This window comes from Macrosteles quadrilineatus, unplaced genomic scaffold (assembly GCF_028750875.1).
Source record: "Macrosteles quadrilineatus isolate MER2022 unplaced genomic scaffold, UCM_ALF_1.0 Scaffold_9__3_contigs__length_116548681, whole genome shotgun sequence".
Lineage (NCBI taxonomy): Eukaryota > Metazoa > Arthropoda > Insecta > Hemiptera > Cicadellidae > Macrosteles > Macrosteles quadrilineatus.
In genome coordinates, this window is record NW_026542602.1 from 59355690 (window position 1) to 59377454 (window position 21765).

At 32.6% G+C, this 21765-nt stretch overlaps 1 protein-coding gene and 1 long non-coding RNA gene across 7 annotated transcripts in view; both read right to left on the reverse strand.

Moving 5' to 3' along the window:
- LOC129004158 (uncharacterized) overlaps positions 1-15654 on the reverse strand; it is a 74176-nt gene extending 58522 nt beyond the window's left edge. Inside the window, exon 1 of the long non-coding RNA XR_008491679.1 lies at positions 15494-15654. This is a non-coding gene — a long non-coding RNA (uncharacterized LOC129004158). The remainder of the gene's footprint in view (positions 1-15493) is intronic.
- A 2420-nt stretch (positions 15655-18074) lies between these two features.
- The window catches only part of LOC129002006 (calmodulin-binding transcription activator 1), a 126712-nt gene continuing 123021 nt past the window's right edge, over positions 18075-21765 (reverse strand). For 5 of the 6 annotated variants that reach the window (XM_054429489.1, XM_054429488.1, XM_054429485.1 and 2 more), the window contains one exon: positions 18075-21680. In XM_054429489.1, coding sequence (XP_054285464.1) covers positions 21650-21680 — 31 coding nt within the window. In that variant the 3' untranslated portion in view covers positions 18075-21649. The remainder of the gene's footprint in view (positions 21681-21765) is intronic. The other variant, XM_054429490.1, reaches the window with a different exon arrangement.

The window sequence follows — 21765 nt, forward strand, 5'->3', positions numbered from 1 at the left end:
AATATAGATTTTATAAAAAAATTATATTGCTCACAGATAACATCAACGATCAAATAGTCGTCAAGTCATTGATGACGTTGATTCAGTTACAATCACAAACGCCAACACTCATTACACAGATATTGTATTGATCAACTCAAACCGCAGCTGATACTTTATGTAGGCACTCTCCGTACAGCTATTATCTATATCTATATCTATATCTTTTATCTATATCTATATCTGTATGTTTGTTTGTTTGTTTGTCCTTTATGGTCTCCGAAACCGCTCGACAGATTGTAATGAAACTTTCAGGCATTATTAAGCATTATTCAAGGATGGTTTGTGTGAAGTTTGGTGCAGATCCGTCTAAAGGGCTCCGCCCCAGTGGCTCTGGAGTTTCCCTAGGAACCTTATGAGTACTCATATTTAAATAGAATTAAAGAATCTTAACAGCTGGTTCAACTAATCAATTTTATTCTGTGATGTTAAATAGAATTAAAAAGTTAATAGGTTTACAAACAAAGTGCAGCACTATTATTTTTTTTATTTATGACAACAGCTAATTTGCGACCAAAAGGTGAGCGAGCGTAGTGAACGAACTTCAACCTGGAGGCAAGTTAGCGTAGCGAACGAGCTAACCTGAAGGCAAGTGAGCGCAGCGAACGAGCTCCAACCTAAAGGTGAGTGAGCATAGCGAACGAACTTCAACCAGGACGTGATTGAGCCATGCGAACGAGCTCATCTTGAAAATGAATGAGCATTTCACATAAAACCACATTAGGACAGGACGACGTCTGTCGGGCCAGCTAGTTAACTAATAAATACATTGACGGAATTAGAACAGAAATACAAAATTCCTTGAATAATATTACTGGGTAATTGAGTGGTTATAGTGTTTGCCTAGGTGATATACGTTTGCTGGTTAGATTATAAGAATAGTCTGTTGCTTTTTGATGGTTCGAAACTAAAAACAGCTGTTTTTGATCATTGGCTTTTGAAAATGGTCCTGGCTAACAGCTGATTAGTAGCAAAGCTACATAAAATTGATGAGACGCTATCCAACTAAAGGTTTACGTTAGATAGAACAAGGATAGGATTTGGACAGGTCCCTTGTAAAGGATGTAAAAAATGTCAGCGGTTTAAAACACGGACAAAATCACTGATAGAATTAGAACAATCATACACAATTTACGTTAAATATACATATACATATGTGATGAAACAATACAAGTATATGCAAAAATATGTACATTTTGCTACGGGTAGAATGCTTAAAATATGGTTCTTTTTACCGAGCACAGATCTGAATATGACATGACAATAACAGAGCAACTTAGTCCTCGGAGACCTAATCCGGGTTATTCTCCGGTTTACCTTACAAAACTTACACAAAGAGGACTTCTCTGTGACTTACTCCCCTTCTTTATCTTACTTAAGTTTACTGTCAGAGTAGTAGTATTTGAATGGGTACCGTACTTTGATTAAGGTCAGTATATTTTTTAGGGCCACAAGAACATGTAATACCGGGCCACAGCAAACCTGTAGACTAAGCGAATTTCTATTTTCTATTGACAAGAAGTGGTAGTTCAAACATGTTTTCCTGAATTGGCTAGGTTAATAAGTAATGTAGTTAAATGTCACATATCAAACTATGGACAGCAGCGCACTCTCAGGCTGAAATTAATTGACGGTTTGATTCAATTTAATTTGATAATGTGAATTTCATTCCAAGAGTATGATTTTTTGTTTTGTGGTTAAAAAATACCTCGATACTACATTGAAAAGCATATATTTCATTTTTCGAATACAAATTTTGGTTCAACTTAAATTTTCTGAAAAGATTCTAGGATTTTCAAAGTTCTTGAAGCTTTCTGTAGACGCTATACACACAACAAATGTATAGTTAGGCAAACTTGTTATTTCATTCACAACAATCCATTGTATGGTAAAGAAAGTATGTACAGGCCCAGTCGTCGACCCACCCAGTAGACTAAACTGTGATGGCTCAAGAAATATTTCTTCTCTGGTTCATTTTGATGTTTCTGTTGAAATTGAGAATCAGTCAATAGAATTGCAATGTCTGACTACGAAACTTCTAGGTGTAATTACTCTGCCTTTATGTATTTAACCTTTGTGTAATTAAACCATCAACAAAGCAACTCAAGTGTTATTAACATGCTTACTGGAAGGTGGTTTTTGGAAATGTCATTCTATTAAAACAAGTAACACAATTGTTACAGTTTTAACTGATGAAATGCAGGTCTAATGTAAACTTAATATAAAATGCTGTAAATATATAACATCACAGACTATTATGGTATAGTCCAATGGTCTATTGGCTGTGATAATATTCAACATTGCATTTTTAGGCTACACATTAATGGTTATGGACGGAGGTAAAATTTTACTTTTGAAAGTTTTGTGAATGTTAATTCAATTAACACAATAATTATATTAGTATTATCTGTAATAAAATTGAGGATTGAAGTTAATCTAACTCACCTAAGGTTCAGTTCAGAAATGTGTTGCTCTCAAATTTACATCATTAGTCAAGTTTTCAACACTTCCATCGATGCTGATGTTTTGGTGTGGATATTCAATATTCATATAAACTCTCATGACGTACACAAACATAAAATAAAAAAAAAGTATATTAGGATAACTTATACTTAAATTTAAAAAAAATTTCATATAAATCTTCGTTTCTGTCAGTTTTAAACTAATGTAAATTTATTTAATCCTTATTGACCACATCAATCTTTAGATCGTAAATTTTAAGGGTAGCTAATTCCTTAACTGGCCGCCAGAGATATACCCCAATGCCATCTGGTGGTAAACTCCTGAACTATTGCAGGCCTAATGTAAACAAAGCAATATTTTGCATTGCGAGAGCTCTGTTTTATACTAGTTATACAATTTAATCAAACTTCTGCTATCGTTGATATAAATTTTAAAATCTACTTGACTTCTTACTGTTATATTTATTAAACTCATAGGAAGTTTTTTTTACTATAATACATAAAATGTAAATAATTGCATTTGCCTCTCGCAGGGATGTAAGTGAATTAATACATCCATATGAGAGTATAACTTTTGTTTTGTATGCCGCTATCCATTAAAACACTCTTTGCCAAGCTGTGACTCGACTCGCCCGGGTCGAGGAACGGCTTAAAATTAATAATGATAGTTTAGAGAAAATAACATAACATACCGTACTTGTATACTGTCTCCTCTAGTCTCTAGTCCAATCCCACTCATGCATTAAATCTGAGACAAATCATAACATATAACAACTGAAGGTAATATGAATTCGGAAGTAAACATATCACACACATTAGTCGACCTCTTATGTCTCAATGAGATATCCTTTGGCAATAACTTAGAACAAACATAAATTATTTTTATAATGCAAACTTTTAAACGGAAATTTTCTCTCAACAAAAAAGAAATAGATAATATTTAACATGAAATCTGGCAATACGACGTGGTAAAGTAAACCAAATTTCAAAATCCAGAAAGATTTGAGTTTACAAATTGGATAAAAAAATAGTTGATTTAATTTAATCAACATAATCATAAAGGAGAGACTTATCCAATACTAGGAATAACTTATCGTCTAATATATCTATCCTTGTTTTGTTTTCTAGATACTGTAGATATTTGGATCTAGTGTAGGGTGTTGCCCTACACATAGTATCACAACCTTATTGATATTACTAATCAAATAGATTACGTTATTATTCGGCCGACGCATCAAATTTACCAAATTGATATCTATGATCTATATATCTAATTCCGTAAGCCCAAAATTTTACAATGAAATTGTGAGCGAACGGGAGGCCGTAGAAAGCTGGGAGAGGTCTCATTTTAAAGGTCTGGGCATGAAGTTTTGGGGAAAATTATTCATTTTTCTTAATTATGCACCAAAAGGTCGTTACGTAATAAAATAATTTACATTTAAATAACATGGGAATCCAGGTCATGTCTGCTTTGGTTACTTAAAAACATGTGGTTTATTTAATTTAAATCATATGGTAATATGTACTGTAATATGTATACTATTATAAAGCTGAAAAATATAGACTTTTTCCAGGGTCTGGATTAGTTAATGGAATAAGATTAGTTGTGTTAGGTATGTCTGAAAAAAGTGTAAAGTTAGAAGTAATTACTGGAGTAGGCAAAGGGAACATATTTTTCATGCCAAAAATAAAACTAACATCTAAAGATCCTAATATGCCGTTTAAGTTTAGGAATTCAATTCCTATTGCGATTAGCTTTCGATATTACTATAAATAAAGCGCAAGGCCAAACCTTCAAAAAGTTGGCATTTATTTGAAAAAAACCCGTGTTTACCCATGGTCAACTTTATGTAGCTTTTAGCCGGTTAAAGTTGCCAGATGATGTTAAAATAGTACTAGAACAAAATAAAGACCAAGGGTTCGATTAAAATGGATACTATACTCTGTTGTTTTCAGAGAGATTTTGTTATAATTAGCATTATACAATTTGGAGGATGACATTATATCTATGTGTTTTATTTAAGTGAATTTGTCTATATTCAAAGGAATTGATAAATATTTAATTAATAGTCATGAAGATTATTATTGAAAATCTTCCTTAGATGTATATAATGATTAGAAAGTTTGTATTATAAACACACTACATGAACAGTCCTTTGGAATCTATATTTTAAACAGAACAGACATCAAAAAATTGCATTATGCAGGTATGTAATAACTTTTATACATATTATAATATACAAAAATGTTAAACGATAATTCAAGGTAGGGTAACCCATGAGACTAATAATTTGTACAAAATATTTACTAGAATATATATATAGGGGCTATTGCCCCTACAAGCCACTAGTAGTGGTTTAAATTCCTTGTTCATGCAATCCAATTGTTGTCTTCACAACTAGTTTCAACCTTCTAGGAGGTCATCATCAGGTGTGTACAAGGATGATTTTACTTCATATGAAGGTCGTCAGTAACAGTTTTTTTTACATTCACACAAACACACGACGAATAAACACATAGTGCGCACACATATACGGCCGATACGTGTGCGCACTATGTGTTTATTCGTCGTGTGTTTGTGTGAATGTAAAAAAACTGTTACTGACGACCTTCATATGAAGTAATTCATCCTTGTACACACCTGATGATGACCTCCTAGCAGGTTGAAACTAGTTGTGAAGACAACAATTGGATTGCATGAACAAGGAATTTAAACCACTATCATAGTTATTATTCGCAATCCGGAGGCTACCCACACCATAATCAAATTGATATATTTGTTGTCCAACTTCAATGTCTCAAAATAATGTATTGCTTCCTAACGTTTTACTTCCTTCTGTAGATGTTGTGTGCTAAGTTTGTTTTTAAGACTACTAATTACTGTATACATTTCGAGCGATTTATATTGCTTTAGATTTAGTAATATTAACATTAATTGAAAAATTACATTCTATTTATATGTAGGCTATTGCTCTTATATTAACACTCCATAGACGTGTACTTACTCAATCAAATCGTACAACGCAGCCGTTTATATCCACACATTTGACGTGACGTGACAATCTGTTATACTTTTGAGCCTTGAGAGGTTAAGTTTCGGCGTTTTTTGGATCCCATGTCTTCCGGGTTGAACAATCTTCTTAGGAGATGACAGATACACTTGTTTATACCAAGAAGTTACCTAATATAAGTATATTTACTAAACTAGATTTCGTTTAAATTACTGCGTGCGTTGATTGAATTAATATAAATGCAATTTTCAATATCCATGGTAACAAAAATAAATCTTTTGTATGAAAAACTATGACGTCAATTATACTACACAGAAATTTGAAATTAGGTAAAAACTTGTACACACCATTGTAAAGGGAGCCCTTTAAATAAGGAAGTGTTTAGTAAGATTTCATAAACTCAGTGGAACTCGGTAACCGAGAAATAAATTGCTGAATATTATTAAAATTTTCGTCGATATTAAAAATAATTTGTTTAACGAAGAAATTTAAATTGAATATTTTTCCGTACCCCAACGATTATGTGTTATATCTATTTAAAATGTTGTGAGGATTCTGAAAATGACATTTGTTAACAATTAATGCATTTTTAACAGAGTAATATAACCTTTTTCAAAACAACTACCTACAATACTTAAAAAAAAAATCGTAATTTATTTGTTATTCTATAACGGTTGAAGTTGGGAATTTAATATCTGCGTCATTATGTCGCCATTACCATGTAGTTTGATGCAAAATTTTATTTAACACTTATGACCGGACACCTTGTATATTGCGTATATTATAACTATTATGGTGTTTTTGGCCTCTAGGGACCTCAAAATGAAAAATTAAATCGGTCCCGTGTCCAGGTCTTACCATGAGTACTACGGTAATAGCTTATTCCCTATATGGGAAATTCGCTAATACAGTATAGTGCATAACAAATATCATTATTGCAATAGACGTAGAGAATAAGTAAGTTTCCAGTTACAATTGAAGTTAACTTAATCTATATTCAAACTGAGTTAAATATCATTAGTTCAACGGCAAAGAAATAGAACACGTCAAAACCTAACTATTAAAATATTAAAATAAGCTCATAAAATGTTGAACTGTATTTAAATAATGATTAGGATTAACAGCCAACAAACTAATTTTGCTATTATATTATTAAAAAAATAACAATTGCGTGCGGACCTCGTTTACCTGTTCTCTCTTTAGTTCTAATGAATCTGGGGGTTGGCTACGTGATTCAAGTATTGATATAGAAATAATTAATTTAAGAAATTTAACTCTTAGTTTGTAGTAATTGTTATTATCGCAGTCAAATTATAATCACATTGGGCTGAAGCAATATGAAAGTAAAAAATGATCTTTTAGTTTTTTCGTCTAATTGACCATCAAAAGGTACTAAACGTATTCGGTCCAAAATCAAACGTTACCGAAAAAATAACGCCCATCATTCACATAAAACAATGGTCTCAACTGGATAACTTACATTTATCCTATCAGTGTTGCCAACTGCCGACATTACACCATCCTATCATGAAGGCCAGCAATCTTTCAATCTACGTTTCCTGTTACTCTGGGCCAGTTGGTAATCCTGTTGGGAGTGTTCAAGTGGTACATCAAGCTGAAAGTCGCTTGAAAAAATATACACATTTTATTTGGATGAATCAAAATAAGGACAATTTCTTTACAATTGTATCACATATAGAGGATTTCTCTTATAGGGAATAATCTATTATGATAGGTAGGTCTAGAACGAGACTTAGACCCCCACCGATTTACTTTTTTTCTTTGTGATGTGCTCTAAGCTTTTTTGTTCTCTAAGAACAAATACATTATTAATTCAAAGTCATGTATATGTATGTAATGTGTGTGTTATAAAAGGGTGTGTTATAAGCAAGGGTAGCTTGATAACAGAAGTTAAAACTATATAATATTTTGATGAAACTTAGTACAAACGTAGAATATTTTGTTTTTTGAATGAGTTAACGAATCAGCTTGGTCGGAGGCTATGGAGACGGGGGTTTCGTTATGTAAAAATCGAGTTCCATTTTTACACTTAAATCATATTTTTTTCTATCTCACACTAAAATAAAACGGCTACACTAAAGATACACTCGACCTTCATTAAAGTAACAAACCTAGCTTGTCATTTAACCTAATGGAATTTAAATAGGGAATACATATGACCTGTTTATGAAATTATTTTAGTAATCATCTAATTAAATGTAAGTTCGCTTAGTCTGCAGGTTTGCTGTGGTGGGGATATTTATAGCACTATTTACACGATTATTAGATGGACTACCTTATGCTAGGAACCTACAAACTGTTAAAGAACATCTTTATTCATGTTTTACATAGTTAAATATTATCATTGACTTTAGCTTCTACAAGTAAACTTAGCGGTGAATTAGTGACGCACAAGGGTGTTATTTTGCACAATCATAAAACATAGTTCGCCGGAACGGAAGAGGGGATTGTTGTGTTGGTGTGGAGACTAAGACGCCTTGGTTGTTTATTTTTGACTGTCACGCAATGCTTCAACAACTCTCGGTTCAAAATCCTTTGAGAACTTAGCATTCTTGAACAGTGTTCTCATAGTATGACGGAATGGAGGTTTTGAGCAAATTTACCATAACAAAACATAATGCGATTGAGAAATATAGAATTTAATTATGTTTTGGAACAAAATTTTATTGATCAATGGATCAGTTATTAACATATTTGGTCGAAATGCAGATCATAATTGGTTTGGATAGGCTAATATAAAATAATATAGTTAACTTCCATTCTATCGTAATTAAATAAGTAGTTGTAGTGATCACCATCAAATCTGAAGGACGCTACTGGCGAGATCGATACTATATACAGATGCCATTTGCCATTAGACTATCAATTAATGATGCTATGTAACAAAAGGTGGATGTTAGTTACGACCATTCCCTTACAAAATCGGTCAAAAATGCCACTGGCGTACGCCAAAAAACTCCAAAAAAAATACAGTGTTAGAATAAAGTTCCATAAATTTGTAGACAGTAAATTTCCCATAATATATTTTTTATTTCCCATCGTATATTTTGCCCCTAAATTTGTTGTAAATTAGGTCTTTATACCATAATTTTATCATTAACAAAGCATAATTGGATATACTATTACAGTATAGTGTCATCGACAGTAGACTAGAATTGACAGTTTGACCACATTCCAGATTATGCCAGGATCTATTTATATAGAAGACAATTCGACCAAGCTGCAGATCATAATGGGATCATAATAGTATATTTTGACCGAGATTCAAACTTAAATAAATTATTGGCACACAATATGTGCAGTGAATCATAATTGGATATACATTACTATAATTGTTAGGTCAAGAATATAGTTTGATAAGTAGCAAGTATTGGATCCAGTAATTGAACTTACATTAAGTGTATTAGTTGAGAAATTAGAAATGTTCGAATTTGAATTTATTTTTTTTGAAAAGTATCACGTTCAGCGATTGTAGTAAGAAAAGATATGTTAAAAATTCCACACTTATACAAAAAAAGAGCTAGTGTAATAAAACTAGCTGAGCATATCTTTTTAGTCTTAAGCAACGAGTAGTCACTCCGTTGTAACATGCATAATAATCATGTAAAGGATGTTAAAAAAAATTAAGTAATCTAGGTTTTTTTTAATTCTCTAAACCTCAGTAGCAAAACATCATTCAAGAATACATATAAAGTCAACAGACGCATTTATATAATTGCTGCAAGCGTTAGTCGAAAGTTTCGGCCCGAGGTAGCAGATGGTGGGGAAACTTCTCGAAATTTGTTGGTTTTGTCAATTTGGTTCCGATTGAAAGTTCGCGCCGCCCTGCGGACTTGCCACCAAGTTGAAACCTAACGTTTATTGTTTTGCTTCTTGATTTATGGCCGAGTAAAGCCAAGGTGGGTAAAGAGGCAGTTCAGGACTTTTATATTACACAACGAAGAGCAGAATTGATACATTATATTTTTCTGTACAGCTTGTAATTTATTTTATCCACACGACAGAATTGAATAGGGATCAATAAAGGCTTGTCTAGTTATTCTTTAATTGTATAGGTGTCTGAGAGGTAATAGCACTTGCCTGGTAACAAGGTTACAAGTTCTATCGTGAGAAATGTCTGCAGCTCCAGAATGGACCCATCATTGTACATTTTATTACCCTGACAAGGGAAACAGCTGGCCAAAAGATCAACAAGGAGTTTCACTCAATCCCAAATTAATATTTGTGTTAAAAGACGCCCAGTTGCACCATCGCCCTGAATAAATGGTACTAAAGTCAATAATAATAATATAGCTAGAATGAAAAAAAAACTATATTTGGGGACACTCCTTTACGATGATATGTAAGAATCCTTACGAGGTTCATTGATTAAGACTAGGATTAAGGCTTTGCTGATTTTTTGTGAATGCAATACAGACATTTCTACACAATAGGTACAATACATTACGATATACGTGTTTAATTAAATAATAAAAATTCCATGATCAAGCGTTAACGAGTACATACTGATTTTCAGAACAACATCCGTCCTAAAAGATAACAATAATTAAACTAACAAACAAATACAATATATTATGAACTATATTTAATCCACAAACTGAAAAAACATAGTTAAGGAGAAGGCCTCGGACAATGGGATTTTAATGGGAGTTCGCAATGTTGACTGTTTGATATTGAATCAGCTGATTCTACTGTTTCATTATTGCATTGTTGCCAGACCAATTTGTCTTATTAATAATCGAGTAAGTTTACCCGTGCATCGGGAATCGACTAAAAAAAACACCTTTTAGACTTTCAACCAGTTCTTTGGCACTGGAATAAAAAAACAATTGTAAGCAAAATATAAAACCTACTGTAATTATGGTTTCAGGAAAAGAGTGCTGTAATTATTCTTTTCGTTGCAAAAGGGGCAAATTAATATTTAATTCCATAGCTATACCTTTAAGGCATGACACGTAATCCCTGAAAAATATAAAGTAAAAACGACATGCCTTTGACACTTTCATGGTTAAGAATCTCTTAATAATTAAATACCCCCGCCGCAGCAAACCTGCAGACTAAGCGAATTTCAACTTGTCTGATTACATTTTTACTAAAATATTTCCATAAATAAGACATATTTATTCCCAATTTAAATAACATTAGATTTAACAAGTGCTTAGGTTTGCTGCTACGGGGAAGGTAAAACGTGTTTTTTGCCATATGTCAATAGTATAGGATGAAATAAATAAATTTGCCAAATTTTATCATTATATATCCATGAACAAGTAAACTACAACAGTTTTCATTTTCTCCATAAGAATAACATGGCAATTTTAAATTGCACTTTTTTTATTTTCTCCATGACTCTTAGGCATACAACACCGCTTCAATATACTAAATTATTTCTTTTTTTAAGCTCTACAAAATGGTTCAGGAAGAAATTGCAAAATTTTTTTGTTTTTAGGGTAAAAAATGGGAAAAACCCATTTTTACCCCATAAAACCCCCCATAAACCCCTGTTCCCATTGTCCGATTATGCTGGTTCGCGAACTCGTTCAAATAAACGTATGTTTACACGTTTGTACCAAATTTCATCAAAATCGGATCATTTTTGCTCGAGTTATCGCGCTAACGGACACATATATAAATAAATATATATATATATATATATATATATATATAAATATATATATATATATATATATATATGAATTTGAACGGATGGTGTTTTTGGTCTCTGGGACCTCAAAACGAAAAAGTAAATCGGTCCCGGGTCTAGGTCTTACCATGAGACCTACGGTAATAGCTTATTCCCTATATGGGAAATTCGCTAAAAGACTCTTGCAAGGAGAATCTGTACCATAGAACTCCCTATAATTGAATAAACTCTAATTTTGACTTCACACCACGGTATAAAACTGGAAATTCTTTGTGTGATTGGAAACAGAATCGATTCTTTATAGATTCCAATATTGAAATTACTCTGATGAAAGTAAGTTGTCCTATTTGCACCAATGAGAGGAGAGTAATTAACACAGGAAGGGATGACTATAAATAATCTAACTGGAGATATCAGCTAGAGCCACGGAATACGACTTTCCCCTTCAAACTTGGCGCATTAAAACTTCGACTGCGGAATCAGGAGAATCACTGCGTGCCGCGATCAGTGGGAAACGCCCCCCATGGCTGAGCATGAAGAAAACGTTTAACATATTTTTCCTACAGTTACCTGACAAACTGGTTTTTTTCACGCTTACATGGAATTAGACAATATAACTGGAAGAGACAATATTTGATTTAGAATTAACAGTTGAAATGAAGCTACACATTTTGACAGGTAAAGTAAAACAGACAGGCCTAGTCTATTAAATAGCTGTGACATAAAACATTGACATTGAAAATCATAATCCTCGTGAAACGGAACTCAAACCAATTGAAAACATTGCATGTTTTACTGTTTTATATTAACTTGTCAAAGCGTGTTTACTTTTATTAGAATCACCCAAATATGTTTTGTATGGGAGAAGTTTGTCTGCTTCGCAACTGGGTATAATCACATAAAAGGTAAACAATTTGTTCAACTGTAATATCAAAATGTAACACCTGACTTTCTCGAATTATCTATATTAACTCATTCAATTCCTGGGGCATGTTTCATAAAAACAATAACAAATATGCCTAATATTAGTCTTGTAATATACATAACTGAAATTTTGTTTCATAACAGGAAATTACTAATTTATAGTCTATTTTATAATTTACTAGCTGGCCCGACAGACGCCGTCCTGTCCTATGCTTTTATGTCAAATGCTTGTTCATTTTCAAGATCCTGGTTGAAGTTCGTTCGCTACGCTCACTCACCTTTTGGTTGCAAATTAGCTGTTGTCATAAATTTAAAAAAATATAATTGTGCTGCCCCCTGTTGGTAAACTTATTAACTTTTAATGCTATTGAACATCACAGAATCAAATTGCTTAGTTAAACCAGCTGTTAATTTTCTTTAATTCCATTTAAATATGAGTACTCATAAGGTTAACATGGGAAACTCCAGAGCCACTGGGGCGGAGCCCTTTTGACGGATCTGCACCAAACTTTACACAAACCATCATTGAATAATGCTTAATAATGCCTGAAAGTTTCATTACAATCTGTCGAGCGGTTTCGGAGTCCATAAAGGGCAAACATACAAACAAACATACATTGGATTTTATATATATAGATTCAGGCAATGAACCTATTCTGTATGTACTACATGAAAGAATGTTATGTACAAATAAAATATATCTTTATCTATGAGTTGAAAGTTAAAGATTTACAAAATTTGGTAAATTTAAATTTAGTTTTTGTAAAATTTGATCAGCTATATTGTATTTTATTGTTTTCAATAATCTGTAAAAAAAACTATCCTCCATGAAGAGTTATAGTAATATTAAAACCATGGTTAATCGAGTGATCAAAATCCATCTTTCAAGACAAAATTCTCCAGCCCGATCTAAAAAGCGTTCCATGCATAGCGTCAACATATGCTAGCCTCGGAGTAATTTAGTTTATCATCTATAAACCTACTGTATATTAGTTTCGTCAGCATGAAAACTGGAGGACGATGTAAAATTATTACTGCCACCCTTCTGAAAGGGTCATGTGTTCACCCTCCCATCGTAAAGCCCGGGCCAGCAAACGCCGCGGGGTCCAATCAATGGGCAAAGAGTTTCAAAATACCAATTAAAAATATAATTTTCGACTTCTGTTGGCCTACTTTGTTGAACAAAATGCGTTGTTTCTATCAACTTTGAAATAGTTTGAATAAATTAAAACTTTTTCTGTAATTTAATACCAAAAATGAAAATTGTATTACTACTACACCATGATTAATTTCAACGAATTAATGAAAAATATATAACGATAAAAAAGGATATTAGATCCTAGCTTCTTTCTTAAATGAATAAGAAAAAAGGTTTGCAAACCATTTTTTCGACTAACCATTCTTGATGCATTAACTAAGACTAGAATTGGATAAAAACACTACACGACATAAAAACAAACAATTTAAATCTATGTTTATTAATGAAGCTGTGCTCTAGCACTGCGAGTTAAAGCAGCAGGAGTTGGTCATGCATAATTGAACCATGATTGATGTATACGAAAGGCTGCATGCGATTCCAAAAATGTACTGTCCACGAAATGATTAGGCTACATTTAAATAAATTAGCAAATTAATAATTTATCCAAATTTTCCAAATTTTTATTTATCCAATGAGGTAGGGAAAACTCGGTTGAAGGTCAAAAGTCTGCACGTTAAAAATAAATAAGCATTTAGCCTATTTAATATATAACAAACATTGGTAGGGGAATTGATCATAATAAAAGTGGTGACTTGTTATCAAGATTAGCTTACTACCAAGGATAACTTAATATCGAGATTAGCTTGCTACCAAAGGTGACATGATATCTAGATTAGCTTGCTACCAAGGGTGCCTTGATATCAAGATTAGCTTGCTACCAAGGGTGACTTGATATCAAGATTAGCTTGATACCAAGAATAACTTAATATATAGATTAGCTTGCTACCAAGGGTGACTTAATATCAAGATTAGCTTGCTACCAAGGGTAATTTGATATCGAGGTTAGCTTGCTACCAAAGGTGACATGATATCTAGATTAGCTTGCTACCAAGAATAACTTAATATATAGATTAGCTTGCTACCAAGGGTGACTTAATATCAAGATTAGCTTGCTACCAAGGGTGACTTAATATCAAGATTAGCTTGCTACCAAGGGTAATTTGATATCGAGGTTAGCTTGCTACCAAAGGTGACTTAATATCAAGATTAGCTTTCTACCAAGAATAACTTAATATATAGATTAGCTTGCTACCAAGGGTGACTTAATATCAAGATTAGCTTGCTACCAAGGGTGACTTAATATCAAGATTAGCTTGCTATCAAGGGTAATTTGATATCGAGGTTAGCTTGCTACCAGGGGTGACTTGATTTCGAGATTAGCTTGCTACCAAGGGTGCCTTGATAAAGATTAGCTTGCTACCAAGGGTGACTTGTTATCTAGATTAGCTTGCTACTAAGGGCGAACTAATATCGAGATTGTCATACTTTTAAGGGTGATATAGTTGTCATCATCAAGATTGACCTGCTATAGACTAGGTTAATATAAGTTTAAACCATCGTAGAATCCATAATTAAAATAGCCTATCTACCATGCGCAGCCATGTACCATCATTTTGTTGATGGCAAGAAGCACTGACTAATAGCGTTTTGCCGAGGTCAATTTTTATTTAATAATAAAACTTGACTAGATAACCATTTGTGATCAAATATTGATTAAAAACAACATTCAATACGAAGAAGAGAACACACCAGTTGACAATGGATTGCCGATACAAAACTAAATAAATAAAAATGTTTAGCAAGTGTTTTTCAGATACGATTTAGTTTTTCAAAACAACATTTTGTCACAAACAATGAATATTAATGTAGTAAGGTCTGTGTCCAATTATTAAAATAAATATGAAAACTTGTACTCTGTCATAAAGTATTAAATATTCAGTAGATTATTTTTAAAACGAAAAATTACATTAGTGTTCACTAGTTAGGAATGATTTTAGATAGCTAATTTTGTGTATTTGTTTTTTAATCTATAAAACATTAGGGTTGGAATCATAAATTAAATTCAAATTTCTATTAAATATATCACTTTACTGTGCATAAAATTTAGTTAACGAAATGGTTAAGATTTAACAAAGAATTAGTCATTTATAATTGTTATATTTAATAGAAGATATCGTTTTAGTAATTGATGATTTATTGTCATTTATTTTTAGCTAAGCAATAAGGGCCTACACGTATTGAGAATAAAATCAAAAACGCACACATTCAATTTAATGATAAAAATCTCTGAACCTTAAGTGATTAATCGTGTAGAAATATTTCACACAAAAGCTACCAGCAATAGGGGATGACTCACCCTTGTACTAACAGCTACTTCCACGGGGTTTCACACTCAATGCAGCCACAGCACAAAAACTGCAATAATACACTGACAACACAGTAAAACAAACAACAAGACTACATCCTTTGAATAAAGCCGCACAAAACGATTAGAAAAAACACGAATTTTCCCTTCACCGTCCGAACTTGAAACTGACAAGAACACGGACAACAATGCGCATGACTGATTAGTGATCTGCAGAGCTGCCAACTACGCGGAGTGAAATTTCCCCTCGGAAAAATACTTTGTATGCAATTTTTTTGCATTTCCATATTACACACTGAATAATAGTTAATAATAGTTTATTAATAGTGTATAGTTAATAGTTTATAATGCTGACTTTAAACTGAATCCTAAAATTCAGATAAACGCTCTTGGTTATGACGAGCACTGTTACACAACGTAACCGTAAATAAAACTCAGATTAAACTGATTTGGTTTTTAGCAAAGTTAGAAAGTCTACTTGCAGACTCAATTTTATTATGAAAACGGGTAATTTAACAGTGTAGTTTTGAAATTACGTAGGATTTGTTAACATTTAGTACCTAAATAAAATGCACATTATTGAATAATAATTATTTAAAAATAATGAAATTGCCTCAATGATGAACATGATTTGACTCAATTTCTTTTCCGTGTCGGTTCGCTATTCGAAAATAAGTGAATATGATGCCACCCATAAATGTTTTTTTTTTTTTTTTTTTTAATTTACTATCGAATTGAAAGTAGCATGATAAAGAAATGACACAGTAAAATTCGCACAAAACAATCGCGTTTTATATTGTGTACAACCTTTGTTAAACACGGTCAAATTGGGTACAAATATCTCATAAAGTCAGTAACTTTCAACATTTACTATATAATGGTTTCAATCAGTAATCAAAAATCAACGTAAACAATTAACGTTATTAAACAGGACTAATAAAATATCGAGGTTTAAAAATTCCCTGCAGAGTGTTGGGTCTCCCCTACATTGGCAACACTGGGTTAGTGATTAGGCTGAGGGGTGGCGGGAGAATCGCGATCGATTTTCTTAGCGATATCTGTTGGCGAAGCGTCGAGTTGAGGGATGTAGTAACTAGATATCTCGCTTGGTGCAGCACCAGTCATTAGCATATATGTGATCATGTAATGTGCGTTGTTTATTTTTTCTTAATATTTTTTTGACATTTCGTAAGGGAGCTGTGTAAACCACCAAACTAATATACTTTTATGATATCGAACATTTATTTATCTTAAATGGCACTGAAAGTTTGCACTTTAATGTTTCTGTATAAAAACCAATCACCTCTTTCAAAGGTCATGGTGGCATGGCATAGGGAATGCCTTTTGATGTTAAACATTCATTGACTTTGAATACCTACTGCAAGTATATTTTCTTAGATTTCCACATTAGAAAAGATTTCCACACTCGCCTGTGCGGGTGCAAGCATTTCTCTTGTGTGTTCACACACTAGTTATGCAAATAAATAATCTCTATGGAGGAATAATGGGAATAACAGGACAAAAGGAACATGTATATAATATACTGGGAGAAGAGGTTAACTCCTAGAGGGGTAACTGGAATACCCCTTACACACATAAGTAGTACTCTCGTTACTCTTGTAGGGAGTACAGATCTACTATTAAATTTCTGAACAGAATTAAATTTTTTTAATTTGAGTAATTATTTCTTTTTAATTCTGTGAATATAAAAATACAGAACACCAATGGATTTACCAATGGAGGACTTGGTTGGATCCCAAAAACTCTTGGTTATCAATCAATCATTGAGATGGGGACGCCACCTAGGTGCGTATTTTAACCCAAATATGAGTGAAGGATGAGTGTAGAAGATGGTGTGAGATGATCTGTGAGGCTTAGTTACAGCTGTTCCATTAGTCAGGATCATTTATTTAAAGCCCAATGATCAGGAACAGCTGGGTCCAGTTTCGAAATATGCCTACGGTATCTTTAATCGGTTTAAAATACTTACTTTTGTACGGTCACCATTTCAAATTTAAGTAGTGAAGTATTAGTTTGATTTCCCGTTTTCTTTATTATTAAATACTTCTATTATAGAGTTCAAACCTGTATTTTTTCTCCCCCCGATATGAACGCAGGCTGAGTGTAGAATGAATGGAATGGATGATCGATTTATCTTTGTTACTGACTAGGATCAGTTTTGTTTGGTCAAGATCATAAGGAACAATATGAAATGGGTCCAGTTTTAAACCCCAAAAAATTTATGACTTTTCAGGGGATTGAACCTGCAAACTTCTCGGCTGAGCACCATTATTACTCAGCTATAGTCCTCGCCACCCTAACTTGAGGCAGCCCAAGGCTGCACGCCGTATGTCTAGTGCGGCCTCGGGCTGCCTCAAGTTAGGGTGGCGAGGACTATACCAAATTAAATGTGAAGAAAGAGGGTCGTGTTCAGTTTTAAACCATCAAAAAACTGTATTTCCTCAGGAAAAACCAGCAAACTACTCTTGATGAACATGGTAACCACTTAATTACTAACAATTACAATGTAAAATACGCAAATTTCTAGGAAAGAGAAAAGTAACTCAAGACATAAGATGTTAAGATGAATGTAATTATAACAAATTATTGACTGATTCAAGCAGGTTATAAAATGTGGCTTTTTAAAACTAGAGATTGTAAGTACAGATGTAAAATATTACATATGACTAGGGAATCATTTCTTATCTAATGTTGAAAAATATATCTATAGGCGATACAATACAATAATAACAATGTATATAATATATATAATTTGAACAAGCATCAGTAACTCCTAACTCTAAATAACAATTGACACTCGCACGGTTTGTTGTTTACCAAAACATGATTTCTCAACTGGACGTTAGAGAAAACAATGAATAGGATGTAAATTTTGTCAAAATTTGAAAATTTTGTGAACAAAATTAATATTAGAACAAACCTGTAAAATTCTGATTTAGAGTAAACAATACAAATTTGCTAGATGTATTCGATCAGTTGGTTGGTTAACTGACGACAACTTGAAAGACAAAATAGTTTATGAAAATAATATTACTGTAGCATTTATTTAAAACCAAGAAACAACTTCCTCGAGGAAGTAAGACAAACTCGGTGCGAGAGCTGCGACTGAACACTTTAACTTACAGGAATATCGTGCTAGATGAATATAAAAACAATCACCGCGTAGTGAAGATGGCAATAGAAGCGTACATTAACAATATATTATATATAATTTACAAACAGAACGTTGCAGTCCCCCTGTCTTTTTTACTGCGTCGGAAACAAATTAAGTACACAAATAAATGCATTCACAAACACTAGAAAACATTCAGATGTAAAAAAGACTAAAGACTAACGAGTCGAGGGAAACAATAAGATAGGACAAATATATAACAGTAACCTTAATATTTACATAACTTTTTAAATCGGAATCTCGTCCGTCTCACTTATCGTATTATATTATAAACGGTGAAATAATTTAACAATATATTTTAGTGACAAATAAGTTACATAAAATATACAGGTGGTATTTATAACTAATTTATACTTTTAACATCCATCGAGGTTCCAAAACAGAAAGACTTAAAGTAATGAAAACAATTTCACAGCCGTGTATAGAACGTAAACGTGTACGTAAAACACCGATTGCAATTAACAATGTAACACAAATGCTTAAGTTGGTGTTGATTTTATGGAGCTAGGCTAAACAGCTCAGAATATGCTGCCGAACAAAATAGACACTGTCTTAACAAGTTTATTAAAAACACTTACTTGACTTTAAAAACTAATATTATATGGTTCAATTATCAAACTACCGGTAGAGTTTTAATATTTATTATGCAAAGACCTAAACTTTGTAATAGTGATAAAGCTACTTAATAAATCCATGTGAGAAGCGTTAAAGAACAATCTTTAAACACTAAATTTTCTAAGTGAATATTTGTTTCACTACAAGATTGAATTACTTTCAAAATTACATTTAAATTTGAAGTTAATCTTTCTACTTTGAAAAGAAATTACATAAAGAGTAAAATTTGAACAATTAATAAAAAAAAGAAAAGCCAAAAAATTAGTTACATCAACTGAGTAATCATTGAAAATACTAATCATGACGCTAAGAAAAAGTTGAAAACATTTGTCAAATATTCAATAGTTGTTAAATGAAGGATCTTTGGTCCATCTACTACTTATTTGAGAAAGATCTTTGAAAGGCAAAATGGGACATTCTAGCTATGGGAATACCATAAACATGCACACTTTCTTGAGATATAAATTTAATAAAAACTAAAAGATATATGAGAACAATAAATAAAATGATCACACAGGAAAATGTAAACAAGAACAGTCTTATGAAAACGAACAAAATTGAGCAGAGAAGGTACAGAAAACAATCACAAAGTCAAAGTCATAATTCATTATACGATTTCTAAATTATTAGTTTTCGGATTGGTGCAGCTTCTAATTTTAAAATTTCTCTACCTACCTGATCGAAAAGTCTAGGCTACTTTGAAAGATTAAATTTTTATATAGTTCTCAAAGACAGTGAAAATACAAAAACTTTCCTGTTCTACGGAAAAGATAGAGTAAGCTGTGAAAAGTGAATAGAACAAGAAGAAGTATTTACAAAGTTAGCAAAGACAGTTGATCCCTCAGGAGACTGTAGAGGACCAGTGACATTTGTGTGAAAGGTTACAGTATACAGTATAATCATTGCAAAGATATGTTGTTGACGTCTTATGTAGTTTGCCACTAGACTCTTGTTCCTCGAGTCATTCTCCTGAGGGATGACTGCGGTGGAAAGACTATGACGAAACTATCTGACTTTGTACTACTAATTTGATACATAATCTAAATATTGAGCCAATCTTCAAGCACTGCCCGTCTCCACGTCTCTAGCCAATGTAACTTTGACAATGTTCAAAATTGTTCGAAAAGAAATAAGTAAAGTACAATTCAGTAAAAAAATTGAAAAAAGCGTTCACAGGTATAAACCTGTGAACGCTTTTTTTTAAGAGTGTTGATAACAAGACTCTTTAGTGAGCAAAACCTTGGTTGGATTTAAAAAAATTAGTCTTTACATTAATGAATTTAAATTACATTTATTGTTTCCATATAATCATGGGGGTTTAGGAGAGAGAAAAAAGGAATTTTTGGCCTATAAGTTCCTTAGGAACAATACCCTTGGAGAAAATTGGGCCGCAAGGCGCAAGGGCCCCTTCTCTGAATTTGTCTTTGAATATTCACTTAAAAATATTAAGTGTCAGGGAATATTTTAATTTATATAATTTATTACATAAACTAAACAATGAAAAAAATGGTTTTGTTATAGATTAACTGCTTTTCAAAAGTTAAATAAAGTATCTTGATAACTTTTTAAATCTCCTGTATTAAATTATAAATCGAGGAGGTCATAGTTATAAGTTAGTGGAGTTAAATAAAAAAAAATATGATAGAACAGACTACGTCACATTTGAATTCACCTGATAAGAAACTTATGTATATTTTAACTGTCTGTCCATACAGGAAAGTCTGCTTTTACATAAAAAAATTTTAAACATTAATTCAATCAGTCACATTTGGCTTGAGGTTGAAGACAAGACTATGGCAAAGTGAGTTCTAGACCTACCAACTAAATTTACAATGGCTAAATTCGAACCTTTGTATCAAAAATACAATCTTGAACACTGAATTCACACCAACAAACATCCGACCAAATAATAAAAATATGTCATTTATTTTTGTCAACAATGAACCGTGGTTTGCTACCTAAATCTAAGAAATTAAATTTCAACAAACTAATACTGGTTTGAAAAATAAACACACCAAAATCGTAACTAACTGACTAACAAGGATCCCTGTTTTACAGGTAAGAGCTGTCGTTCGGCTCCAAGATGGTCCTCGGCTTTGAGAAGCTCTTTGAAAAACAAGTAAACGAGCTTTGCAAAGGTTTGAGGAGTATCTGGGAGACGAACCGAAGACTCATAACACAGTCGTATCTCAAAGGCAAACAAACATAACAAGATTAACCCGGTCTTAGCACCACTCGACCTACTGATAGCAGAGTGTAACGGTAAGCAGATAGAACGCTATAAGAACGTAGAGATAAAACTGATTGCCCTCGAAGTTCCATGGATCCACACTAGAATATCATCCTGGGCTGTCCATGTCATTAGCGGCTCTGAAAAATAAATAAAGGCGCTGGTTATCATACAAACTAAATATTAGTAAGATACCGCTTGCAATAATAATCTGGAACATTCCTT